The sequence below is a fragment of the Suricata suricatta genome, chromosome 12, assembly GCF_006229205.1.
Source record: "Suricata suricatta isolate VVHF042 chromosome 12, meerkat_22Aug2017_6uvM2_HiC, whole genome shotgun sequence".
Taxonomy (NCBI): Eukaryota; Metazoa; Chordata; class Mammalia; order Carnivora; family Herpestidae; genus Suricata; species Suricata suricatta.
The window spans coordinates 105,092,774-105,116,922 of NC_043711.1; the positions used below are offsets into that span (position 1 = coordinate 105,092,774).

The following is a 24,149-nucleotide window of genomic DNA, read 5'->3' on the forward strand; positions in this document are numbered from 1 at the left end:
CGGAGCCGCGCCCACCATGCGCCTCAACAGCTCGGCGCCGGGCTTTCGGGGCGCGCCGGGCGCCAAGCCCTTCCCGCTGCCGCCCTCGGGGCCCGAGGCGGCGCTGCTGGTCCCTGGCTTCGGCAACGGCTCCGGCAACGAGTCCGAGCGCCTCCGGGCGGCGCCCAGCAGCGACCTGGATGTGAACACGGACATCTACTCCAAGGTGCTGGTGACTGCAGTGTACCTGGCGCTCTTCGCGGTGGGCACGGTGGGCAACTCGGTGACGGCGTTCACGCTGGCGCGCAAGAAGTCGCTGCAGAGCCTGCAGAGCACCGTGCACTACCACCTGGGCAGCCTGGCCCTGTCCGACCTGCTCATCCTGCTGCTGGCCATGCCCGTGGAGCTGTACAACTTCATCTGGGTGCACCACCCCTGGGCCTTCGGCGACGCCGGCTGCCGCGGCTACTACTTCCTGCGGGACGCCTGCACCTACGCCACGGCCCTCAATGTGGCCAGCCTCAGCGCCGAGCGCTACCTGGCCATCTGCCACCCCTTCAAGGCCAAGACCCTCATGTCTCGCAGCCGCACCAAGAAGTTCATCAGCGCCATCTGGCTGGCCTCGGGCCTGCTGGCCATGCCCATGCCCTTCACCATGGGCCAGCAGAACCGCAGCGCCGATGGCCTCCACCCCGCTGGCCTGGTGTGCACCCCCATCGTGGGCACCGCCACCGTCAAGGTCGTCATCCAGGTGAGCGGCTGCCTCGGGGGAGGAGGGCTGGGAAGAAACACGGGTCTCGCCTGGGGGCCCGGGTCGGCAGGCACCCACCCCGTCAGGGAAGCTGTAGGCGTCTCTTTTTCTCACCCCAAAAGTGTTTCCGGTCTGCATCCCCCTCTGGGACAGCGTGCTAGAGAATGTCACCAGGAAGTTTTACTCCCTCGAAACTGGGAAGGAGATGGGGGGCAGGGCTCCTCAGAATCAGCCTGCCCCCCCCCACCCCACGTTCTGCCCCAGGGCCGAGGCCTGGTCCCTCCCCTCTGCGGCAGAGCCCCCTCGGTCAGCACTGCCCCCCACCCCGTACCTTCTGGCTGCCCCTGCTCACAGCTTGGGGGCGGAGCTGAGCCTGATGCCACCTAGGTCCAGTTCCTTAGGTAAGCCTCAGTTTTCCCATCTGTGAACCGGGGCAGTCACAGCCTTTGCCGCAGTGGCAAAGGATTCCGGAGAAAGCGTGGGGGGCGAGCTTGATGCCTCAGGGCACGCGGAAGTGCACAGGAGCACTTGTGGTGGTGGTGACAAAGTTGCGTCTCCTGGGAAGATCCTGCAGCACTTGGGTGCCGTGGCGGGGTGGGGGGGACGCCAGTGTGAGGTGGGGAACACTGGAGCGGGTGAGCGCCGGCCCTCCGAGGGTCTGCGCAAGGTGCCGCAGGAGCCCAGGCAGGAGCCCTCCCTGGGATCGGCTTGATCGACGGGGAGGGAGGGGGTTCTGGCCCCGGAAAGGAGGTGTCTCGGGCCAGGACCACCGGGCAAGGGCCCTGAGCGCAAGGAGGTCCAGACGGAAATGCCACTGTGGACAGCATCATGGCCCCGGGACCTGGTAGCCATGGCGGCACAGGGTGGGATGGGGACGGGGGTCTGGGTGGGGCCGGGGGTCCACTGTCCCCATAGCGACGTCCTTCCACACGTCCCAGCAGGACTCATGCAGGAGCCAGCGTGTGCACCTCACTCCCTGGGCTGTGCGGGCCCTCCACAGGCCCCCAGCGAGTGGCCCCCCACGTCTGCACTGAGAACTTGTGGTCACAGGGTCCCCTGCGTGAAGAGCACCCGGCCCCATCCACGTGCAGCGGGGAAATCAGGAAAGCCCAGGTGTCTGTCCGCTCCGGAGCCAAGGGCACGGGGCTGCAGGAACTGCGGGAAGTTGTCCCAGCTTCTGCCAGGGCCGTGTTTTCTCGCTCACTCGCTCGCTCACCCCCTCGCCTGTCTCTGTTCCACTCGGCCCTGGGGCCGCTCCAGGGCTGGAGGCGCAGCAGCCACACCACCTGCCGTGGAAGGTATAATGTGACCGATTCGGGACAGCAACTGAGTCAGTAGCACTTGCTGCCCCCCTACCCCTGGGGAGACACCTCCACTCGGACCCCCACCCCTCTGGCTCTTGGGGGCTCAGCCAGGAGCGGTCAGGTTTGGCTCATCAAAAATAAACACAGCAGAGCAGACTGGGCAATCACCCCCCCCAAAGCGTCCTCTCCATTGGCCGTATGCAATCAGACGCCTAAATGACACCGCTTCAGGTCTCCAAGGGCCATCTCTCCGAGCCCCTGTGCTCAGAGGGTGCTGCACCCACACTGCCCAGGGCGCACCCTGGTGGTCGCTCCCCTGGGCAGGTGTCTGCTGAGCACTGAGGACAGGCCCCACGTCGGCCCCACGGACGCAGTGCTGCCCAGCATTTACTAAGGGCTCGCTGACTTCCGGACGTCCTCAGAGATCTGCCGCAGCCTTGTGCTTGGAAGGACCCATAAGCTCCCTCCGGGCGCCCGCCCCTCCACGCTGACAGCCGAGGGCGGACACGCTGGCGCCCCGGGCCCTCCTGCACGCCGCCCTCCATCTCAGGAGGAGTGCCTCCGGTTCGCGTTCCCCACTCCGGCGTCTGGGCCACTTGGCAGGACGGGGGTGTGGACATCCACTGTTTTTAGGCAGCGGCGCCGGCCCAGCAGGGGCTGGGTGCTTGTGTCCAGCCTCGTGTTGGGTGCAGGCGTCGGCCAGTCACATGTCCCCTTTTTCCAAAACAGGGCCCTCTCTCTGCATGTCTCCCAGGAGGCCGCCAGCCCTCCCCACCTGCACAGGCCCGGCCCGGACACTTGTGTACAAACTGGTGCTTAGAAGTGAGGTAGTTTGGGATCAGATATCCGAGCAGCTGAGCACGGTCATGGTGAACACACGTCGGTGTTCCCTGAGTGTGCAGGCTGGCGCCGGGCTGAGCGGAGCCCCGGCTGGCAAGGGCGTCTGGGAGGAGGCGCCCACGGAGCCCGCCGCGCTCCCTAACCGGTCCCTCCTCTGACCTGGCAGGGAACTCACTCCGTCTTCCCAACAGACTGTTGGCTGCGGTGAAGCCTCCAGAGCGGGGGACGCGAGCGCCAGTCCTGAGGGCTCTCCCCCTGAGAAGGCCTCTGAGAGACAGCACCGCCTCAGCGGTCCACGCAGGTCCTGCCCGGGGTGGGCGGCGGGCGCACAGCAGCCCCGCGCCTGGGGATCTGCCCGGGACGGGGTCCCGCTTGATCCCCCAGCAGCCCTGCCGGCTCCCTGCTCTGACCTCACCCCGACTCTCTGCTGCCACGCAGGTGGGGCAGGGCCCACGTCCATGCCTCCAGTTACCGGGTGCGGCGGGTTCCAGGGAGCAGCTGGCCGCGGAGACCGGTGACCAGTGGTGGCAGGCACCTGGGGCGCTTGAGCACCTGGTTCGGTCGGCCTTGCCCGGGGCTGATCCAGCTTCATAATCCCGGCGGCTTCCCAGCCCTGACCCAGACGCAGTGGCAGATACGCTGCCCCCGGGCGGCCGCTGACCTGGCCACCTGCTCCGGCCGGTTCCAGCCCCAGCTCCCTGGCACAGGCGGTCCCCGGGGGTTCTCCCAGTGAAAGCGGGGGCGGGCGCGCCGACCTCCCCCAGGCCAGGGTGCTAAGCCTGGGGGACCGTGTCCACGTGTCTGCAAACATATAGATGCACACACAGACGCACACACACGAACATGGAGATACCCGAGGAGACCCGGAAGTGCACACACGTGTACATAGACACGCAGAAGGACACATAGACATGGACGTGTGCTTGCATACACGCAGACGCGTGTGCACGCAGGTTGCGCACACATGCACACACGCACAGCATGTCCCCGTGCAGCGTCCTTTCTGTGCCACTCAGTTAGCACCAGGTGATCTGGGAGGTTCCATGTTTCCTGTCAAAAGTACGGAGGCCTCTGGGCTGCTCGGGGCACAGGACGGAGGCCCCGGCATGTGCAGTAGGCAGGGAGCGAGGCTCAGAGCCCAGCGTTCTCTCACAGGTGCCATGTGTGCACCAACCCCCGGATCAGGGTCACTGCAGCCCTCGGTGCTGAGGGACACGGCTGGGCAGAGACCCAGGGCCCCAAGCGAGCAGTCACATGGTGCCCTGGGGGCCTTGTCCTGTCCCTGGCAAACATCCTGGGGCAGTAGGGCATCGCCTCTGGGAGACCCGGTCCTGCCGCTTTTTGGTAAACGTCCGGTCTGTGCTGCTCAAACCAGCGGTGAAGTGTGTCGGCCCTCGGAGAAATCTGCTCTGTGGTCAGGGCCGGAGGGAGCCCAGCAGCCTCCTCCGGGGCAGAGCAGCCCCGTGACCAGGCCAGGGCAGGGGTGGGGGAGCTGAGCCGGGGTAGCCCCCCCGCAGCACAGGGCAGGAGCCCGGGTGGAGGGTGCCGGTCGGTCGGCGGCCGCGAAGGTTCTGGAGCTGTCACTTCACTGTTGCTGTTTCCAGCCCCTGCGGTCCTCACGGCGGCTGCGCGGCCCAAGGGGCCTCTCCTGGGGGCTCCCTGCTTTCTTGTTCACCTTCCCAGACAGCGGTGCAGCTGGGGGGGTGGTGCACCCTCTCTCCTGAGGATCCGGGGTGTGGGGGAGGGGCTGGTGCCCAGAGCCCGAGGCAGCTCCACCACCGGCCCTGAAGTCTGACGTGGCTCCACTGAGGCAGAGGCAGCCAGGACCTGTCCCCACAAAGTGGAAGAAAATTGGTTACAATAAAATTAGAGCAGGAGGCATTTTCTCAGGACGTCTGTCTTGTGGCCCCCTGACTTTCCATTCCTTCCCCTGCCCATAAGCCCCAGGTTCAACGATCGCAGCTGACCGGCCTCAGTGATGCTGGCACCCACGGGTGACGGGCAGCGAGCTGCAGGGTCCCCACAAACGTGGCCATGCAGTGGGGCAGCGCGGCAGGTGCCAGGGGGCACAGCTCCCAGCTGATGCCTGCGTCCTCCTGCCCTGGGCACTGAGGGCACGGCCTCCCCCAGAGCACAGCCCCCCATCTCCTAAGCAAAGGACCCTCTGAAAGCAGCCCCTGTGCTCACAGGCCTGACAGGCACGCGCAGCCGCTCCCCGGAGGGGATCAAAGAGGCAGAGCCTTGAGGCGCGACGCGGGTTCCAGTTAGCCGTGGGGCTGGGGAGGGACACCCTGTGCAGGCTTCCAGCCGGCCAAGCCGGCCTGGTGTCTGACGGGGCCGCGAGCGGACCCATGAGCTCAGACTTAGACCTCGGGGCCACAGTTCTGGCGCCGGACGTCCAGTCCAAGGACGAAATCCGTCCCGAAGCCTAGTTTCAGGGGCAAGGGGGCTGCCGGCAACGCCCAGGGGCTGTCGCCATGCCTGAGGGCAGAGTGGCCACTGAAAGCGGACAGGGCTGGCAGCACACACGGTCGGGGGTGGGCCCTGGGGGGGAGGAGGGGCCCTGGGGGGAGGAGGGGCCCCTGGGGAGGGAGGAGCCTGGGGAAGAAGGGGGCCTGCGGGGGGGGGGGGGGGGGGGGGGGGGGGGGGGGGGGGGGGGGGGGGGGGGGGGGGGGGGGGGGGGGCGGAGCGTCCCACCTGCTCATGGTGTCGGGGCTGGGGGCTTCGTTTCCCTCCACACACAAAGAACAGCCACACGCCCCATCTGGTCTCCTAGCGGCTTGTGTTACAAGGAGAAAAAGGCATCTGAAGCCTTCCTGTCTTGTTTTCCATTGTGGTGACAGACACACGGTAGGAGATGGCAAGTGCAGCTGTCTTCCAGCACAGCCGTCCCTGCGGCCAGCACTTGGCCGTCAGTTGGGAAGGGCAGTTGTGTCCCCGTTAAAACCAACTGCCCCCCCCTACACCTGTCCGCCCCGCTGCCTGGCTCCAGGTGGGACTGCCCCCCCCCACCCCTGTCCGCCCCGCTGCCTGGCTCCAGGTGGGACTGCCCCCCGTCCTCATCTGTGGGCTCAGGCCTGTCTTTGCCGGTTAAGCATCGGAGTCCACGCGGGAACGTGCTGAGCAAAAGCAGCGCCGGCAGAAAATCACCAGCTGCTGGACGTTCTGGAAAAGGCAAAGCATCAGGGACCGATTAGGGTCGACTTTGGGCCATCAGTGTCCTGCATCCTGACGGTGTCCCTTACGTGGCTGGGTGTTTATCCGGACGTGGAGCCGTAGGCTGAGGGGTGATCCTCTGACTGCACTCGGGCTCCGCGGGCACGCCAGAAACCGAGGGCGCTCTGTTTCCACCCAGATGGCACCAGGCTGGGCCTGACTCCCACACCCAGAGGAGCACCGCCCCGCGGAGTTCACGGCCCAGGGCTCCGCCTGGGCCCCCGAGACCCCTGCCGTCCCCGCCCGCAAAGGTGCAGCCACTAGAGGCCGTGCGGCCGGCCTGGCCTGGTGCCATCCAGGTGGAAACGCCAGGCTCTTCAGGTCCAACCAGGAGGCTGCTCCCCTGCAGGCCAGGGCCGCCCAGGCCCTGATAGAGCTGCACCCCTGCACAGCTCCGCGCCGCACACCCCCTAGAGCAGCGGCATTTGTGGGGAGACCAGGCCCCCCGATCTGTGGCTTTAGGGCAGCCAGAGCTGCTCCCCTGCAGGAGGACCTTCGTCCCGGGGCTGGGAGCTGCTCCTGTCATGCGTGTGCATCCGGGCCCTGGACCCCCGCGCACTCCCCAGGGTCCTGCAGGAAACCGTTTATTTTAAAGTTTGCACCTCGAGGGGCACGTGGGGGTTCAGTTGGTTGAGCATCGGACTCTTGACCTCGGCTCAGGATCTCTCGGTTTGTGAGTTCCAGCCCCGTGTTGGGCTCTGTGCCCCCAGCTCAGGGCCTACTCGGGATTCTGTCTCCCTCTCTCTGCCCCTCCCCCTCATGCCTACATACAAACTCTCGCTCGCGCGCGCTCCCTCTCAAAATAAATAAGTAAACTTAAAAAAATAGTTAAAATCTACACCTAGTAAAAACCCCTCTTCTTTGGCTCACTCCCAAGTTCTGGGTGCCACACGGTGTGTAACCACAGCTCCCGGGGGCACGGCCCCATAGCTTTGTCTTGTGCTGTTGCTTTGGGGTCAAACGTGCCCCTTCCCAGGCCCCGGAAACCAGATCTGTCTTCCTCCCAGCCTCGCGCCTTTTCCAGAATGTCACGTAAATGGAGCCTCCCACGATGCCACCTCCTGAGTGGGGATTCTGTCACCGCGGCGCTTGCAACTGGTCCACGCCGTCGCCTGAATCAATAGCTCATTCCTCCTTTTATGGAGGGTTCTGTTGGAAGCTTGGACCCTGTCTGTGTGTCCGTTTGCCGGGTGAGGGGCATTTGGGTTGTTTCCGGTGTTGAGCGATTACAGACAGACCTGCTCCTGCCCTGGGACCAGGATGCGGCGTGAGCGCACGTGTCCACTTCTCCGCAGCGAGTGCTCCGGAGCCAGGCGCTAGGTCCTCCAGGAGGTGTGTCTAACGTTTGGGGAAGTTGCCGAGCTTTCCCCAAGCGGACGCGCCACCTCGGACATCCAGGCGCCCTGCGGCCGGTGGCACCTGCTGTTGCAGGTCTGGGTTTTATTTTCATGTAGCCGTGGGGGGCGGGGGGCGTGTCTTGGGATCCTGGGGTTGGTTTGCGTCTCCCTAATGATCGGTGATGTTGAGCGTCTGACGGCCCGGTCGGCCCCGGTGCGCCTTCTCCGACGTGTCTGCTTCGGTACTGTGCCCGGTTTTTAAGTTGACTTGTTTTCTTATTGAATTTTGAGAGTTTTTATTTTATTTTATTTTTTAATTTTTTTTAATGTTTTATTTATTTTTGATACAGAGAGAGACAGAGCATGAGAGGGGGAGGGGCAGAGAGAGAGGGAGACACAGAACCGGAAGCAGGCTCCAGGCTCTGAGCTAGCGGTCAGCACAGAGCCTGACGCGGGGCTCGAACCCACGAACGTGAGATCTGACCTGAGCCGAAGCCGGAGGCTTAACCGACTGAGCCCCCCAGGCGCCCCAAATTTTGAGAGTTTTTAAAACCACATACAAATCCTCTGCGAAGACGTCACAGAGCAAATAGCTGTGATTCTGACAGCGCCCAACCTACCAGGCGCCCTAAGGGGCCACACTTCCGGCGCTGTCTCCAGGAATTCACCAAGCTCTCCTTCCCCGGGATCTTGCGTCATCTTTATCATTTTATTTTTCAGATTCAGGCTTATGATCTGTTATGAGTTAATTTTTCTACAGGGTGAGATATGGGTGCTTTTTTCACATGTTCACATCCAGATGGTCAGTACCACTCGAGAAAAGGTGATCTTCTCTGCACTCAAGTTTTTTCGCGCCTTCGTCAAAAGTCACCTGGCCTGCCGTGCGGGGCTCTGGCCTGACCGTCCTCCATCCGTGTGTCTGCACTGTCCCCGCCCCCAGTGGTGGCCACGCAGCGCACATGCTCCGTCCTCCGGGTTCTCTCCCAGCCCCGCTTTGCTACTCTGGTTCCTGCTTTCTACGTACATTTTAGTACCGGCTTCTCAGCACCTACAGAAACGCCCTCAGGGGTTTTGCTTCAAATTGGGTCAGTGTATCGATCGGTGCGGGGAGACTTGGCCTCTGGACACTGAGGCAACTGGTCCCCAAGTGCAGTGCAGCCTTTGTTTGGTTAGGTCCGCTTTGCCACCGTCAGTGCTGCCGCTGGCAACAGATCCTGACGTGTCTGGTTAGGTCACACCTAAGTATTCATGATTTTGGAACCATCGCACATGGACTTTTAACATTTTTTTCTATTTCTAGTTGTTGACGGCCAACACAGAGAAATGTGAGTGGGCTGTGTGCTGACGTGCGTCTGTGGCCGTGGTAAACACACTTATTAATTCTATCAATTGTTTGTAGGTTCCCTGGGGCTTTCTGTGCCGACAGCCCTGTCGTTGGTGAATAGAGAAAGTTTCATTTCATCCTGTCCTATCTGTATGCCTGTGATTTCCTTTTATTGCCTTATTGCACTGGCTGTGGCTTCTGATATATAATCAGAGCAGAAGAGAAAACTTCCTGGCCTTGTTCTGGATCTTGGAGAGAAAGTCTTTGTGCTTTATAATTAACCACGAGGTTTTTAGTTTAAGTTTTTAATAGATGCTCTTTATCAGATTAAAAAAATTCCCTTCTGTTCCTAGTTTGCTGAGGGTTTTTTATCATGAATGGATGCTGAATTTTGTCCAATGCTTTTTCTCCATCTATTGGTGTGATCGTATGATTTTTCTTCCTTAGTACGGTGAATTCCACTGATTAGTTTTTTGTTGTGGTGAAGTGTATATAACATAACATTTACCCTTTTAGCCATTTTTAAGTGTCCCGTTCAGGGCACTAAGCACATCCACACGTTGGTGTGACTGTCCCCACGATGACTGTCCTCAGGTCTCCTCCATCTTCCCAGACGAGAACTCCGTCCTCACGAAACCCCACCCCCAGCACCACCACGCCTGCCTCGCCCCTGCGTCCCCTGCCCTCTGCTTTCTGTCTCTTCCGACACAACTGCTCCAGGCGCCTTGTGTCCGTGGAAAATGTTGACTCATTTTTAACGTTGAACCAGACTCACAGTTTTTTATTTTTTTTTAATTTTCATTTAAATTCTAGTTAGTTAATGTAAGTGCAATGCTGGTGTCAGGAGTAGAACCCAGTGATCCATCACTTACACACGGCACCCCGCGCTCATCCCCACAAGCACCCTCCTTACTGCCCGTCCCCCATCCGGCCCATCCCCCCACCTCCCTCCATCAACCTGTTTATTCTCTGTATTTAAGTCTCTTGTGCTTTGTTTCCCTCTCTTCTTCCCCCCTTCCCATGTGTCCATCTGTTTTATTGCTTAAATTCCACATATGAGTGAAATCATAAGGAGTTTGTCTTTCTCTGACTTACTTTGCTCAGCATAGTACACGCTAGGTCCGTCCATGTCACTGCAAGTGGCAAGATTTCATTCCTTCCGATGCTGAGTAACAGTGCATGGGACACGTACACCACCTCCCCCTCATTCCGTCATCCGCCAGTGGACATCTGGGCCCCCCCGTGGTGTGGCCGCTGTCGAGGGTGCTGCTGTCGAGGGCGCCGCTGTGAACATCGTGGTGCGTGCGCCCCTTCGAGTCCACATTCCTGTGTCCTTTGCCTGCGTACCCGGAGCCGCAGCGGCAGGGCGGTCTGGTGGGCCCCGCCTCACGCTTCTCACACGCACTCCCCCTGGTCGCGGCCTGTCCTGTCCTGATCGTATGTTACTGGATCTGATTTGTTGATACTTGGTGGAGAATCTTTGTGTGTTTGCTCCTGAGACCCCTTGGTCTGTAGTTCCGGTTCCTCCTGTCTCTTTGGCCGGCGCTGGCCTCAGGACGATGCCGGGTTCCTACCGGGATCTGGGGGTTCGCGCTCCTCTCCTAGTTCCCGGAAAGAGATTCTGTGGATTTGGTGTTATTTCTTCTTTCGAGGTTTGGTAGAATCTTTTGGTGAATCTGGGCCTGGAGTTTTGTTGGACGGATTCTAGCCACGAATTCAATGCCTTTTACAGGTTCGGTGACGCGTTTCTTCCTAAGTTCTGGCCACTTGTGTCTTTCAAGGAAATGGTCCGTTTGCTCTGAGGGGTCCAGTCTGGGGGCGCGGGACTTGTGGTGCGGCTTTGTCACCAAATCATACCCATGGGGTATGTAACAATACCTTGCTTTTTCTATTTCTAGTACCAGTGGTCTGTGTATTTTTCCCCCCTCTGATCAGTATGGCTAAGACTTTACTCATATTATTACTTTTTTGAATTAACCGGCTTCGTTCATTTTTTCTGTTGTCTTCCTACGTTTAGTTTTATTTATTTATGTTCCCGTCTTCATTTCCTTTCTGTACTTGGTCTGGATTTAATTTCTTCTTAGCTTCCTTGGCTTCTTAAGGGGGAAGCTTAGACTGTTGATTCAGGGTCTTGATTCTTTTGCAGTTTAAACATTGAATGCTATAGATTCCCTCCCAAATGCTGCTTTCGTATAATTTCAGAATCTGCGAAATGGATTCTAATTCAGTCCAAGATGTTTTCTCATTTCTCCTGTCACCCCCTCTACTCTTCGGACTGTCTAGAACCATGTTGTTCAATGTCGAAACGTTTGGGAATTTTCCAGACAGTGCTTTGTCACTGATGTGTAATTCCACATATTTAGAGAACATGCTTTTGTGATTTCGGTTCCTGACGGTGTTCAGGTTGCCCGCCGGCCGGAGCCTGGTCCGAGCTGGTGAGTGACGCGGGTGCCTCGCAGGGCACGGGCTCTGCCGGCCGGGTCACGCTCCGCGGGTCCATGTGGTGTATTATTTAGTTCCAAAAGTTCCATTGGTTCTTTCCATTCAGTTCAAGGAAGTCGCTGCACCCCAAGCAGCATGCTTCCAACCCCTGCCTTCGCGCCCTCGTCCGGAAACGCCAGCTTCTGAGTCTTTCCGCGGGCCGCCTGCACGTCTTCCCGGTGAGAGCCCGTCCTGTTTTCCTGGTTCTGTCAGTACCCAGTCATCTTGGACCGCTCTCTGAGCACTTAGAATCTTGCCATGGTATTCTGGCTGATTTGGAACCCTCTGGAAAATGTTGATGTTTTCCGTTGAGTCTCGTCTTTGGTCCGGGAGCCCGTGGAGCTGTCCGGTGGCAGCTTGGGGAGCATCCCGTCTGCGTGCCCCCCCCATGCTGTGTGCACCCTTCAGGGCGGAGGCCCGGTCCTTGGAGGCGGTTTATGTCCCGGTGTGGCTTCCCAGGCCCTTCCTCCGGCTCTCCAGGTGCGCAGTCAGGGGAGCCGCAGGGTTTGTGTTGATTCGTGCAAGAATTGGGGCGTCCCCTTTCCCCGCTGTCTCCTTGCGGAGACTTCCTCCACGCTCTGTGGTTTCCGGAGATCCTTTCCTTAGTCCTCTGACTGGGACGCGGGAACTCCGTTTTATCCCCCACTGGCTCTCGTGGGCGCACCGTCCGTGCTGGTTCCCGTAAGGGCTGCTCTGGGCCGTGATCGCGCGTCCGGGAGTCATCAAAGTTTGACAAAAATTTACACGGCACCCGTTCCCGCCGGGCACTGCCCACTGCCCGCCGCTCACCTGCAGGTCTGTTTTAACTGATTGCTTGGTTCTTATCAATGGGTCATGTTTCCTGTTTCTTTGCATATCTGGTAACTGTTTTGTCTCCACTGGGCCCTGCAGACGCATCGAGGAGACTCTTGTCCTGTTGTCTCTGCAGAGGGCCGTTCGTGCGTTAGGGGCGTCTTGGTTGCAGACTGATCATCCTGGTCCACACCTCGTCCGTGCAGCTCTACGGAAAACCCGAGCCCTTCTAACTTGGGAGGACCCCCATTCTAGGCTCATGTCCCCTGGGAGTCTTGGGGTTTGTTTGGAGGCTTAGTGAGCTGAGCCCAGCGGAGCCCCCAGGGCTCGGCGCCCACTCCTGAGGCGCAGGCTTGCTGGCATGGCGGCAGGGCCCCCACCCCAGCCCACTGGGCGCTGCCAGAGGGTCGCCTCCTCCCATAAGGCTGTGTACTCAGCCTGCCAGCCTGGAAGCCACGGAGAGCCCCTCACAGGCGTCTGGGGACCCCCACCACGCAGGACACCCCCCTCAAACGCCTTCTCTGCTCCTGTGGCCCCCAGTTTCTGAGGGCTGCCCTCTGGAACAGCCCTGCTCCATCCAGGCCCCCCGACTCCTAATGTTCCAGTGAGAAATACCCCCAGGAGGAGGAACGTGTGACCGCGGGGCTCACCTCCTGCCCTGGGCCGCCCAGTGTCTGAACACCACCGCCCAACGCACTGTGTGCAGTCTCACCGCTGTTTGTGACAGCTGAGTTAGCCCAGCGCCCCACGTGGGACGCATCCCAGGAGTTTAAACACTGCCTGCTTTCAAAAATATCCAGGCAGCTTATGATGGAAGACTTGGGTTCAAAGGAATTGTTAAAACAAAGTTGCCAACGAACCTAACAAAGAAACCTCGTTATCCTAGAAACGTGCGGGGAGCACAGCCACTGTGCTGCAGCAAATCTTCCACGGAAGCTTATGAAAGAGGGACATTATTTGGACTTCAACATTTTTAGCTCATTGTCGGCTAAAAGGTGATTTTATTGTAAAGTTCAGTAACTCTCGCGTGACGTATCTAAAGGTTAAGAGATTCTTCAGTGACTTTTGGCCCCTTATAACTCAAAAACACTTCCTCTATTTAAAAAAAAACACCACCACCGTTTTCCGTCTCTTGAAGTTCAGAGTCCTGGGGCGCAGCCGTCCCTGCTTGAGCTGCAGCCGCTCACGGCAGGCCAGGCCGGGGCGCGGCCGTCCCCGGAGGCTTGGCGGATCGCAGGGCCGTGGCTCCCGGGGGCTCAGGCCGGAGTGGAAGTGCGTCTGAGTCATGTCACCTGGGAGCCCCAAGCATCGGGACGTCCAGGATGCGCCGAAGATGAGCTCATCCGTAGCCCTCCAGGCGCAGCGCCCAGCAGGATGTGCACAGCCGGAAACTGCTGAGGGTCACTATTTATTGCCTGGGGAAGAGGGAGAAGCGGTCGCCCCTGTCCTGACCCCATCCCAGGATCCCCGGGTCTGGGTTTCCCTGGGCTCCCGTCAGCACCCCCCCAAAGGGAAGGGGCGCCAAGCGGGGTCGGAGAGCTTTCTGGCCCTTGTGGACACGCAGCTTGGCGCCCCCTCCTGGACGGTCCTGGGTGTGGGGGGCCCGCAGCGGCCCCCCTGAATCTGCCCCGCTGCCCACTGCCCCGCTGCCCACTGCCCCGCTGCCTGGGGGGCGGGAGGGCAGGGTAAGTCCGGAAAAGCGTTTAGACTTCTTCGAAACCGGCTTCTGGTGAACCTCACTCTGGTGGCCTCTGGGTGGTCCGCCCATCTTCCCCTGTGGTGGGCACCATGGTGGGGGGGGCGCCAGGCGGGAGGCGGGGTTGTGAGACGGTGCGGACAGGAGCACCCCGGGAGCAAGGCGATGAGCAGCTGGGTCGTGGCCAGGCCTGTGTGGCGCTGGCAGCGGTGCCCCCGTGCGGCAGGAAGGAAGGTGGCCCCTCTGTCCCCCACGGGCCAGCACGAGGCCCAGCCCCGAGGCCCGTTTTGCTGAGGCCAGCTGCCCTCCCGGGGGACTTGAGCCCACCTGGGAGCCACCCACTCTGCCTTGGTGCTTGGTGCTGGGTGCTAGGTGGATTGAGGAGGAGCAGGGTACTTGCCACAGCCAGGCCTGGGGCTTGAGGGGCCTGGGTCTCCTGGGGGCCCTTTTCGCCCTCAGAGGCTCAGAAGATTGGGACAAGGTACGAGCCAGCCACGGCAGGAGACGCGCGTGGTGACCTGGGACGCGCCCCCCCCCCCCGCTGAAGGACGCTGCTCTGGGAGGGCTGGGTGCCTCCCAGGCCCACAGAGCCCCCGTCGCCCGCGCCCCCGGAGCCCGCGGAGCAGGCACAGACAAGCACAGGGCATTCAGACACAGTGAGCGCCGCTCAGCTTCCTGCGATTCATTTTCCTGACGGCTTGTTTAAGAGACGACATCTCGTGTATTAAAAACACCTACATTTCTGTCAGGTCTGGAGACCGGCTCGCAGCCGTCGGGTCGTGCCCGGTTCACCCCCGGGGCAGATACTCACGTCTGGAAAGGGCTCTCCCCCAAACACCTCTTCTGCTTCTGCCTGTCATGAGGGCCACGGAAAGTGCCGCGGGTCTCGGGAGCCGTGGACGAGGACCCCGGGGCCGCGGTGGCACGGGACCACAGACGGTGCTGCACACACCATCCTGCCCTGTCACCGCTGTGGAGGTGTGGATAGGCCCCAGAGGAGGGTCCCTCCCGCCCCCTCCAGCTTCTGGTGGCCTCCAGTCCCTGCCTGTGTCTTCACGTGGTGTCTCCTCTGTGTCTGTGTCTCTCCTCTCTGTTATAGGGACACTTGTCATTGACTTCGGGCCACCCTAATCCAGCACGATCTTGTCTCAGTGTCTTTAATTGCATCTGCAAAGGCCCTTTTTCCAAGTAAGGTCACACCCGCAGGTTCTGGGCGCCCCAGGGCCACGGTTCGTGGGCAGAGGCGGAAGGCGGGACCAGGGCTGCCTGTCCCAGCCGGGGCTCCTGGTGCCCTGCCCACCGGGCCATCTTGCTCCCGGCTGAGGACGCAGCACTCTGTCCCCTGAGCGCCTGACCGGTCCCCCAGGCCCAGGCGCGGGGCCCCTTGGCAAATGCACGAGGAGGGACAGGAAGGAGGGACTCCGAGCTCAGGCCCTCCGACGGGGGCTGCGCTCGCTCGGCGCGTCTTCAGCTGAGGAAGTGCCTCTGCCCCCCCCACCCCGCAAGGACTCAGCCCCTGGTGGGGGCGGGGTGGGGCGTCGGGAGGGAGGGAGGGAGGGGACCACAGCTCGGGCATGCCAGGGCCCCTCTCATCGTCATCTCACAATTGTGACACTGGGGGGCTCGCTCAGCAAATCCGTCTTCCGGCCAAGGCAGCGGCTCGAGATGGGGCATCCGTGCGCCCCCCGTCTTTGTCACACAGGCCCTGAGTGCACCGCCCACCATTGCTGGCCCTGCCGCCCTACCCAGGCAAGGGCTACACACGAGACCCAGAAGGAGGAGCACGGGGTGCACGTGGCCTGTCTGCTGCACCTCGGGCGCTGTCGCCATGCCCACTCCCGCGACCCCCTGGGCTGCAGCCCCTGCCAGTGGCCCGGCTGTCCACACCGTGGCAAATCGTCCCGTCGCCGGAAGCCCTCCAGCAGGCGGCTCCAGGGCGCTGACTAGCCCCTGTCTGTGCAGAGCCCCTAGCTCAGGTGGTGCTCATGGCCACACAGGGGACAGGCACCTGTGACAGTCCAGCTGGCCACGGCCAGGAGGGTGTTATGTCTGTGACTCTGGGGTCCGTCCTCGTGCCCAAGCCCATAGCACTTGGCCCGCCTGCAGGTCACTGAGCCTGGGTCAGCCACTGCGAAGGCCAGAGGGACGGGCGTGCAGAGCAGGTTTGGGCTGAAGTCTGGGACCAGCACCTGGACGGCTCCGATGTGCTGGGGGAGCCGGAGGGCAGGCATGGATGCCGGACCATGGTCAGGAGATGGGCCTGAGGGCAGGCTGGCAACGAGGGGGGCCAGGCAGTGAGGCCAGGGTGTGGTCAGGCCCCCTGGCTCCCTTCAGCCCGGGGCACAGGTGCCCTTGCCACCCGAGAGAGCTCGCCGCCCTGGAACAGGAGGGCCCCTGCTGGCTCCGCCTCCAGCCTCCAGTCCCCTGCTCCATCAACTGCCTGGGCCTCCGTGGCTCCCAGAAGGCCGAGGGATCTTCTGCCCTGTCCCCACCCTAGGGCTTGACCAGACAGGAGCCACATTCCCCCAAGACTCAGCCGGGTCAGCAGCGCGGGTGCCATGCCCACTGGACGCCTCCCCCCAGCCCAGGCGGGTGCCTTGCTTGGCACGTAAACCACTTAGAACCACTTTCGGCCGTTTCTGGGGGACCTCCTGCTGAGTGTTAGTGGAATTTTTCCCGGAACTTTGTGACTAATTCACAGGCTGGATGAGGCCTCTGTGGTGGGCTGCCCCACACTTGCCCTGACCTTGTGAGCCGGGGGCCCCGCTCTCGGGGATGTTCACTTCCGTCAGCCACACATTAGACGTGTTTTCACTCCTCCTGCCCTGGAGAAACGGCGGCTGTTGGAGAAGGAGCCCAGAAGGATGTGCTCTTTATGAAGAAAACACCAGAGGCGCCTGGCCCGGAGGTCGGAGGAGACAGAGCTGCAGTCCCCGTCCCTCTGCATCCTGGGTCCTACCCGTGAGATAGAGCCGATGTCCCCGCCCCCTGCACGCGGGGCACCCAGGGACCCAGCTGTGCCCTGCGGTCAGGCCGTCAGTGCCCAGGCTCACTCACAAGCATCGAGGGCTTTCTTCATTATTTTGCTGGTTTGGGGCCACGTGGTGCCCTGTCTCTCTCACTAATGGGGCCGGGAGGCTGCAGCTGGTCCTTCACTTGGCCTCGTGTGGGGCCCTCCCGTGGGTCCCTGAGTCCAGCCAGGAGGCCGTCTGCGCAGACGGGGCGGGCTGCAGGGCTGGGCTCCGGCGCTCGGCACGGGCACAAGGCAGGGACACGAGGGTCTTGGTCTGCCCTGTGTTTGTTCACTGGTCCAGAGAGACCATCTGGTCCAGATGGGAAGCCAGGCCCAGTCACGTCGTCCCCCCTGGGGACCCGTGCGTGAGAGCTGCCGTGGTCCCCACGCCCCTCAGACTTGTCACGGAGGACAGCCCCCTCTCGGCGGCCTGTGCATTGTCCCCCGGCCAGCGCGGCGCCTGAGCACATCAAATTCCGGGACGTCCACACGTCAGGAGGCAGCAGGGTCCCAACCCGGAGTTTCCTCGGACAGGCGGCTCCGAGGACCGAAGCACTGTGAGGCGTGAACAGCTTGCCGCTGCCACCGAAAATAAGCCAGGTCGTCACCGTGGGGAAGCGCAGCCTCCTGCCCCGAGACGGAGCCAGCTCTGGGCTGCGAGCGGCCACCGGTGCTCAGGAGGACACTGAGGAGCGCCACCGCACGTGGCTGCTGGGCGCGGCTCCGAGCCCTGGGCTGGCAGTGGGCGGCTGTCACGGGCAGCTGGACATGGAGTCCCCCAGGACGTGTGTCAGGGGGGCTGGAGGGAGAGGCTCAGACTGGAAGTCCTATACCCTGACGGCTTCTACAGCACGTGGCCCCAGGCCCGGAATCCACCCGAACAGCGGGCAGCCGGGGCTCGGTCAGGCCCCTGAGGCCAACGGGGCGGGCAGGCAGGCGTGGGTGCCCGAGAAGCAGGCCGAGTTAATTCGAAAGGGGCCTGGGTCCTTCCGAGGGGTCCGAGGAGAGATGCTGTCCCAGACCAGCGGGGCACAGAGCAGCCGTGTGCCGTGTCCTGGTCCCCCAGTTGTGTGACCAGGGCAGGGCCGAGCCAGCACCCACCCCCTGTGCTGCTCACTCTGCAGCAAACAGTGCCAGGCCCAGCACAGCCCTGGGACTGCCCGAAGCCACGGCCCGCGAGGGCCCAGACAGGACCAGTCTGGCTCTTTGCCCCCCTCCCAGGGCTCCCTGTGAGGACAAGGAAGAGCGATGATGACTTATGAGCAGAGTGGGCTAGAGCACCAGGAGGACTTCCTGGAGGAGGGCTGAGCAGCTTCTAAGTCTGGGGAAGTGGGTGGATTACTGTGCCCTGTATGCTCCCGGCACCCAAGCTTTGATGCAGCGGAGGGAGGCTTGGGCTCCTCGTGCTGCCCCCGGCCCCACAGATGCCCATGTTCCCTCACTTGCTCAGCGGGGCCGGGGTTGCCTCCTCCATGAAGCCCTCCACCCCTCACCCTCACCATCCCGGTGCTCTGCTTTCTCAGTGAGTAACAGGGACAGAGGCCCGCCTGGGGTCAGCAGGCTACCAAAGTTCACCTCGGACAGACAGACGGACGCCCCACCCGTGTGTGAGCCAAGCTGCCGTTCTCAACTGTCCGCTCTTGCAAGTTTCTAAAGATGGCAGAGAGAGAGCTCATTTCTCAACATCTCCTCTGCAAACCTGTCTCTGTTTCAGTAAAAATTGAAGCCCTTTGTGGCTTTACTTGCCCGCCAGCCCTCAGACCCCACTTCCACGTGGGGCCGGCCGGGCGCTCCGCAGAAGGCGGAAGATGCGTCTGCACGTGGGCGTCAGCCTCCGTGTGCAAGTCTTGCTCAGAGAAAGGGGAAAAAGGAATGTGCATGAAGGCACGCTGGCTCTGAGCTGTGCTCTCCCTGCCAGGGGTCACAGGCCAGCGGGTGCTCGGCCACCCCGGGCCGGCCTCCGCAGGGCGCTAACGGCCATCGCCTGTGCCCAGGACGGGGGGACTTCCCAGGTGTGAGGCTTCGGCACTAAAACAGGCATCTTGGGCAAACAGGGCCGGTGCCCCTGCCCAGTGCCAGGGAGGGGTGCCCACGCTGCAGCTTGTTGGGCAGAGAAGGTTTAGGGTTTAGGCCTTACTTGGTTTGGGGACACTGCCCGGGCAGACTGTGGGGCTTGATGATGAAGGCGAGACCCCCTGCACTGGCCCCAACGTCAGCCCCGCCCTCGGGCCCAGGAGGCCCCACCCCCACATCACAGCGCTGGCCCCTCCTAAGCGGGGCAGGGCAGGCTCTCCCCCAGCAACCTGCGTCTTTGTGGGAGGGCCCAATCATCCCGATGGGGGGCGGGGGGGTCAGTGCAGGCCGGATGTGGTTGGTGAGGGTGAGGCCCGGGGATGGGGAGCCTAACCCTCGAGTGCTCAGGAAGCTGGCAGGGGATGAGGGGAGACAGGTGGGCAGCCTCTTCCTCAGCTCCGCAGAGGCCTTTGGTCCCATCAGGGGCCTCTGGAGCCATCAGCCCAGACACATCGGATCCTGCACCATCTGCCCCGGGGCTGGGGGCCTGGGGTCAGAGACGGACCCACGCCCCTCCCCAGTCAGGCAGACTTAACGGACGGGGCTGTGCGGCATCCTCAGAGAGACCGAGCCCAGACGGCGGGGCTGGGGAGGGGGCCCCAGGTCCACGGCAGGAGCACGGTCCCCGGGTTGCTGTCAGGCTGGGCCAGCCCCGCTGTTCACACAGGGGCACAAGGCAGCTCCTGGCTTAGCTTTGAACACTCTGCTGCTGTGCCTGTTTCAAATGAAATCAGATGTGTCCTGAGGAAGCTGGCCACATGTGCCGCTGTGAACGGCGCAGGGGAGACTTAGGCACAAACAAGCCGTCTGTAAACGAGGAAGGGAGCGGGGACGGCAGCTGTGACAGCTGTGCCCCGGCGACCCCGCGGCCCCATGCTTATTGGGAATGTGTTCAATCCAAGCCACGCTTGTTTGTTGCTGGCGATCGGAAAGTGATCTCCTGAGAAAAACAGACCTTGCTCAGGCAGGTACCTTATGGTTGATTCGACATAATCAATAAGTTTCATATAAACAGGTGGTCTCTGGGGAAGCGGAGAAGTCGACACAGAAGGGTGAGGCGGTGCCCCGCCCAGGGCAGGCGGGCGGGCGTTCCCAGCTGCCAGCCTCCCGTGTCATAAATCAACCGCTTTCCCAGCGAGACGTTACAGTGATTATTTTCCTAAAGCTATATTAGTCATTTATAATCATTGTATAGTTCTGGGTACTGTTTTTCTTCCATAACCACAGCTTTTGGGTCATGCCATTGGGAGGGGTGGCCACAACATGGGTGGGGACGTAGGTGTCCCAAGCACCCAGGACGGCTGTGGCACTAGGGGCTAAGGGGACGCAGGAGCAGTTTCCAAACGTCTGAAGGGCGTGACGGAATTCTGCCCGGAGCCAGCGCTTCCCTGTGTCCACGGCTCAGCCTCTTCCAGAAGGTCACGGACTTGGAACCAAGTGGTGTGGACCCTTCTCTGATTGGCTTCTCTCGCTGGGGAGTTTGCCTTTAAGCTTTTGTGTCTTCAGCACCTGGCAGCTGGTGTCCCGTCAGCCCTGCGTCATGCCCCGCCGTCTGGGTGGCCCCCGGCTCGTGTGCCCCTCACCCTCCGAGGGCATCTTGGGTGCTGCTGAGCTTTGCTGATTGTGGCAAAGCTGCCGTGAACATCCATGTGCAGGCTGTTGTGTGGACGGAAGGTTTCAGCTCCTCCAGGTGAACGGGAGGGGTGTGGTGGGAGCGTGTTTCTCCTGTAAGAAACCAGCAGCCAGCTTCCGCTGTTACCAGACCTGTGGCAGTCCTGCCGGCAGCGAAGGGAGGCGAGTGTGTGCCCGGCCGCCCCACCGCTCGGTCTGCTTTTACTTCGGCCACGGACTGTTCCCACTGGCGACCCCCTCGGCCCCTGCGCTGGGCCCCTTTCCACATGCTACCTCGTCATCTGCAGATCTTCTTTGCTGAGGGGTCCGTTCAGATCCCTCGCCCATTAGGGGGGGTATTTGTTTTCTCGTTGAGTTCTTTGTACGTTTTGGAATTTTCTTCCAATGTTTTTATTGTGGTAAAGTTCCCGTGAACTGTACCATCTTGACCATCTCTGCGAGCACAGGTGCCGGCCCAAAGCACAGTCACGCTCCGTGCGGCCCTGACCGCCGTCCGCTCCGGGACCCTTCCCTCTCGCAAGCCTGACGCTGCCGCCGTCTGCTCTGTCTCCTTGACTTCGACGCCTCCAGGGACGTCCTAGAAGCAGCGTCAGAGTTTCGTCTTTCTGTGGCTGGTGTGTGTGGCTCAGCGTAGGGTCCTCGGGGCTCCCCCGCACCGTAGCAGGTGCCAGAATCATGCTCCTCTGTGTGCACTGACGTTCGCCCCGGCGCCTGGGCACCGGGCGGCTTCCACCCGCGGCTGCTGGGAACCTGGGTGTGCGAGCAGCTCTCTGATGCTGTTTTCGGCCCTTTAGGTGGATGTACCCAGAGCGGAATTACCGCGCCGCATGGCCGCGCTTTTCGTTTGTTTCTGGGGACGCGCCAGGGCGGGCTGCCGGAGGCTGCGCATGCGCATTCCCTTCCGAGCCGGGCGGCGGGCCAGCCCCTCGATGGCCAGGTCATGCAGCCTCGACAGGTCAGGCCTTTCTCAAAGGTGTGGACACCTGGCTCCCGCTGACTGTCCAGGCTCAGAGCTGGCGCCGTGGCCCTCGGTCGGTGCCCGTGGCCACGGGAGCGCATCCCGATGCTGTCAGCTTCGTGTTCCGTAATGGACGGACGGGGGAGCCGCCTGCATGTCCTGGGGGCGCAGCCCGTCCACGGCCAAGTTCAGGGGAGGCCGGGGTCTGTGCCAGAGCCCCTCACAGCCCCCTCTGGTTTAAGAAAAGTAGGTCGAACAGGAGGCCTGAGCACCTCCCTCCTCACTCCCTCCAGCCCTCCTGCCCTTCCCTGGCCTGTGCCCGGCCTGGTGGGGTCACGGGGGTGGGGAGCCCGGGGACAGCCTTGACAGCTTGGTGAAAGGGACCTCTGGCGGCTTTCAGGTTCCAGAACGTTCTCTGATGAGAAGCCACCACAGGCATCGGTAGTCTTGTCACTTCGCTGCAGAGGCGCGGTGCATCCTGGGAGCCGAAGAAAAGAGAACCCAAGGCTAACACACAGCCATGAATATTCACGCCGGCATTGGACTTGCAAATTCCCAGCAATTTAAGTGTCACAAGCAGCGTGTGAATCTCTTCCCGGGAGAGGATCTGTCAGAGAAAATGAGTCTTGATCACCGGTCATAGCCGGGAAGTGGCCTCAGTCTTCCGCAAGACGGCCGGAGGCGCCTTGGGAGTCACAACTCTGGGGGGACGTGGCTGGCACTGGCTGGGAGGACCAGCTGGTCGCCGAGGGAGGCAGTTGGCGGACAGGCGCACCCACACCCCTGCGTGCGGGGACAGCCGCCCCCCAGGGCAGGGGGAGGCTCCTGAGTGGACTCCATCCGCGTCCGTCCCAGCCCAGGTTAGGAAGGGAAGCTCAGGGCCACCTCCGGACGAGGGGGACACCCCCCTGGGACAGCCACTCTCCTTAGGGAAGCTCTGAGCTGGGCGAGCCCGCTTACTGGGATAAATGTGTCATTAGCGTATTATCTCGGTGAGGTGCTGGGGCAGACGGCCGGCCGTGAGGCCTCACACCACTAACTACAGCTTTAAGAGCTAACTCTGGGGGCCCCAGGGTTAGCCACTCAGTGGGCTGAGTGTCATGATCCCGTGGTGTGTGGGTTTGAGCCCCGCGTCGGGCTCTGTGCTGACCTCCCAGATCCTGCCTGGGATCCTCTGTCCCTCTCTCTGCCCCTCCCCCACTCACACTTGCTCTCTCTCAAAAATAAATAAGGATTTTTTTAAAGAGTGCTAACCCTGACCTTCGGGGCTGGGGGCTCCTTGGACCATCCCCGTTTACAGATCAGGAGACTGGGGCTACGCATGGGGGAGCCACTTGGTCAGACACACGGCCAAGACGGCCCTGGAACAGGTCTGTCCGGAGTCAGGTCTGGGCTGCTGCCCCCTGGGGCCCCCGCCCGCGCCCCAGCAAACTGGCCTCAGGCCTCAGCTACTTGCTGCAACTCAGGTCGGTTTTGAGACCTGGGTGGAGGGTGACGGGGCAAGAGAGGAGGGTGCCTTCTCTGGCTCACCCCACCAGCACCCTCCATCCCCCCCCCACGCCCCGCCCACCTACAGAGCTGCGAGAAACAGATTCCTGCTGTTTGTCAGCCACCAGGACCGTGGCCCGGGCTCACAGGAGCGGGGGGCGCTGAGGCCGCTGGCCTCCTGTCTGCCGTTCACACCGGAAGCGTGGGGACAGGTGGGGACAGCACAAGCATACGTGCCGTCGTAAACGGCCATGCGCTGACCAAAGGAAGGTGAGCTGACCCTCCAGCCTGCCGCGTGCCTACCTGGTGCTCAGGTGACCCCTGGACTCGGTCTGTGCCGGAGAGCTCGGCCTGTCCCGGAGAGCTCGGCCTGTCCCCGCCCGGAGCTCCCAACAGCCCTGCGCCCTGGCCAGCCCAGTGGGTTAGGCAGGTGCTGAGTGTGGCCGGGGGAGGTGGGAACACAGAGGCTGCTGGGGGCTCGGCCAGAGCCCTGCTCCCCAACACAGTCCCAGATCTCACTGGAAACTCCCACGGTAACAAGTGAGCCAGTTCTGTGTCTGTGACGAGCACCTTCCTAGGAAGGAGATAAAATGCCTTTCACGGGTGGAGGGGGGGTGCCGGGGGAGCAGCCCCCCTGCACTGAGGACAGTGGCCCTGGGCCCAGGCGTGGCCCAGAGACCCGCCCCTTTGCTTCTGGCAGGTGCACAGCCAGTGCGGGTGGTCCGTCCCCTCTGGCCGCTCCAGCAGAGACAGGGGACTTCGGAACAGCGGCCACGCATGCCTTGAAACTGTGGAGGCCGCAGGTCCGGGCCAAGGGCACTGGCAGATCCGGGTCACGATGGCTGCTTCCCGTGGTGTCTTCATGCCCTCATGACCCCAAAGGCCTCACCTCCTAACACCATACCCTTGGGAGCCAGAATCCTGCATCTGAATTTGGGGGACGCAGCATCCAGTCTGTGGCGGAATTTCTCCCCGCAGGCAGCGCGAGGTGGGCGCACCCAGTGCTGGCATCAGTGCAGGACAAGCTGTGCGGAATGGAGGGAGCAGAGCCCGGCCGTGGGGTTCCCGGGTTCACTCTGCCCCAGCCTGTGAGGCTGTGAGTGGAGTCGGGCAGCCCCCTGGAGGGCAAATGGAAAAGGGGTCGCCCAAGAACTGGGGTTCCAACCGATCCCTGTTTCCTGGGGGTCTGGTCTGGACGCCAGACCCAGAGCCCATGTTTGACCACTGCCCTGGCCACTGGGCCCGGGCGTCAGGGCTGTGCACTG

The 24,149-nt window shown here is 62.0% G+C and overlaps 1 protein-coding gene across 1 annotated transcript in view; it reads left to right on the forward strand.

Moving 5' to 3' along the window:
- The first annotated feature begins 16 nt into the window (after positions 1 to 16).
- NTSR1 (neurotensin receptor 1) overlaps positions 17 to 24,149 on the forward strand; it is a 37,027-nt gene continuing 12,894 nt past the window's right edge. Inside the window, exon 1 of the mRNA XM_029918994.1 lies at positions 17 to 730. Coding sequence (XP_029774854.1) covers positions 17 to 730 — 714 coding nt within the window. The remainder of the gene's footprint in view (positions 731 to 24,149) is intronic.